This window comes from Gracilinanus agilis, chromosome 6 (genome assembly GCF_016433145.1).
Source record: "Gracilinanus agilis isolate LMUSP501 chromosome 6, AgileGrace, whole genome shotgun sequence".
Taxonomy (NCBI): domain Eukaryota; kingdom Metazoa; phylum Chordata; class Mammalia; order Didelphimorphia; family Didelphidae; genus Gracilinanus; species Gracilinanus agilis.
Window position 1 is genome coordinate 222575942 of NC_058135.1, and position 2542 is coordinate 222578483.

Sequence of the window (2542 nt, forward strand, 5' to 3'; positions counted from 1 at the left end):
CCATCTCAGTATCTTCATTTGCAAAACAATGAGGATTGGACTCTATGTTCCCTAAGGTTCTTTCAGCTTTATTATAATCTTATGAGTTGGTCTAGATTCCAAAGCAGAATAAGAATCCAAAATCTTTATAAGTCTATGAACTGGTGTAGATTCCCAAATCAGGGTAAGAATCCAGAATCTTGCCTCTATGAACCTATGAGCAGGTCTAGATTTCAAATCAGGATAAGAATCCAGAATCTTACCTCTGTAAGCCTATGAGATTCCAAATCGGGATAAGAATCCAAAGTCTTAACTCTGTGAGCCCTTAAGTTGGTCTAGATTCCAAATTAGGTTAAGAATTCAGAGACTTAATACTGAGCCTACGAGGTGGTGTAGATTCCCAGCAAAGGGAGTGTTCTTTGGAGCTGTTAAAGCGCCAGCGTCAGTGGCGGTGGCGTCGTCCAGTGCAAGATGGCGGCGGAGGCGGTGACCTTGACCATCAGCCGTTTTCTGGGCCGCAGCCTCCGGGCAGGCCGGGGCCTCCCTGTGGTTGCCAGGTGTTTTGGAGGGCAGATTGCGCCCACAGGGGAAAAAATTACCAGCTCTGGCCGGGTTTGTGATGAAGAAAACTACAGGAGGATTCACTTCGTTGGTCACCAGAAACAGGTAAATGATATCTTTGAAATTGATTTGAAAGCAGAGTAGCCAGTGAGGGAAGTGGGAAGTCCAGTTTTGGGTCACCCCAAAGGGTACATAAATTTTGATAAAGAGACTAAAACTGGGACAACACCATCACCATTGGGTCTTGTTTGATAATTATCTGTATTTAAGGATTTAAAAAAAATTAGTTTGTTACGTGAAAATAACTGGGTCCCCTCCCCCATTAGAGAAAGCATTATTTGATGAAAAGGTAGATGTATATATAAAACGATGTCTTGCTTTTTTCTGTTTATCAGTTCTTCCTCTGGAGGTGGACATACCCAAGTCATTCTTCAAACCATATTTCTGTTGCTGTGTATAACGTTCTTCACTCTGCACGATTTCATGTAGGTCTTCCAATTAACCTGCTCCTTGTTCCTCCTAGTCACAATCCTAAACCACAACTTGTTTAGCCATTCCCCAATTGATGGGACTCTCTCAGTGTCCAGTTCTTTGCCACCCCAAAGAAAGCTGTTATGAATATTTTAGAATGTCTACGTTCTACTCACTTTAGGAAAGAAACCCAATTGTGGTATTGCTGGGTCAAAACGTACAGACGGTTCTGTAACTCTTTGAGCATAATTCCAGATTGCTCCCCCAAAGGGTTGGATGGGATCACAGTTCCACCAAGAGTGTATTGGTGGCCCCATTTTGACACATCCCCTCCAGCATTTAGCATTATGTAAAGATTTTGGCATTTAAAAATGTGTATTTAAGAATCCCCAAACATAGGCTTTGTTTGAAAAGACTTTTTATTTTTATAAATTATTTAAAATTCAAGTTAATTAAAATAAAGGCTAGAACTGCAGGGAAGAGGAGTCGCTGCGGTTTCCTGTTTCAACAAAGCTTGAACAGAACCCACTAGGTAGCTCTATTCCCGGCCTGAGACACCCTTGGTCCCCTCTCCACCTTCACGTCTACTAACCAACTCTTCTTCTGTCCACTCAGCGGCCGGGAGCCATCACCGCTGCCAACGGCTGGCCGCCTCCGCCTCAGCTCTCTTTCTTCACCACCTCCTCCTCCGCCTCAGCCCAGAGCCCCTCTTCGACCTCCCAGGTGCGACAGAACTTCCACCAGGGCTCCGAGGCGGCCATCAACAAGCAGATCAACCTGGAGCTCTACGCCTCTTATGTCTACCTGTCCATGGCTTACTACTTCGACCGAGATGACGTGGCGTTGAAGAACTTTAGCAAGTATTTCCTACACCAGGCCCAGGAGGAGAGGAATCATGCCGAGAAGCTGATGAAGTTTCAGAACCAACGAGGCGGCCGGATCTTCTTTCAGGACATCAAGAAACCAGACAGCGATGACTGGGAGAGTGGGCTGAAAGCAATGGAGTGCGCACTGAATTTGGAAAAAAATGTCAACGAGTCCTTACTGGAATTGCACAAGCTGGCAGGTGCCGAAAAAGACCCCCATTTATGTGATTTCATCGAAACCCATTACCTGGATGAACAGGTAAGGTCCATCAAACAATTGGGCGAGCACGTAACCAACCTACGCAAAATGGGGGCCCCAGATTCTGGCATCGCAGAATATCTTTTTGACAAGCACACCCTCGGAGAAAGTGACTACGAGTCCTAAGCCTGGGAACTGTGGGCAGGAGCCCTACTGTCTTTCAGCCTGTGCATATTTTGGGTATTTGATCTTTTCATAAATCTGTACTCAAAACTAACATTTACATCCAATAAAGTAACTTAGAACTGATGCAGTGTCCATGAAGTGTCTGAGGCCACATTTGAACCTAGGTCCTCCTCGCTAGCCAAACTCTAACCAAACTCTTGGGTTCTTCCTTCCTTCCTTCCTTCCTTCCTTCCTTCCTTCCTTCCTTCCTTCCTTCCTTCCTTCCTTCCTTCCTTCCTTC

The 2542-nt window shown here is 45.3% G+C and overlaps 1 protein-coding gene across 1 annotated transcript; it reads left to right on the forward strand.

Moving 5' to 3' along the window:
• The first annotated feature begins 450 nt into the window (after positions 1-450).
• LOC123252480 (ferritin heavy chain-like) lies at positions 451-2262 on the forward strand. Its single transcript, XM_044681777.1, has 2 exons — positions 451-645; positions 1627-2262. Exons 1-2 carry the CDS (start codon positions 451-453, stop codon positions 2260-2262), a joined length of 831 nt encoding a protein of 276 aa, XP_044537712.1.
• The last annotated feature ends 280 nt before the right edge of the window (positions 2263-2542 follow it).

What these genes read in the sequence shown, in the direction of transcription:
- LOC123252480 (XM_044681777.1), top strand. Translation starts at nt 451, where the DNA reads ATGGCGGCGGAGGCGGTGACCTTGACCATCAGCCGTTTTCTGGGCCGC. An exon ending in TCGTTGGTCACCAGAAACAG is followed by an intron (nt 646 to 1,626) that starts GTAAATGATATC and finishes CTGTCCACTCAG; the next exon opens with CGGCCGGGAGCCATCACCGC.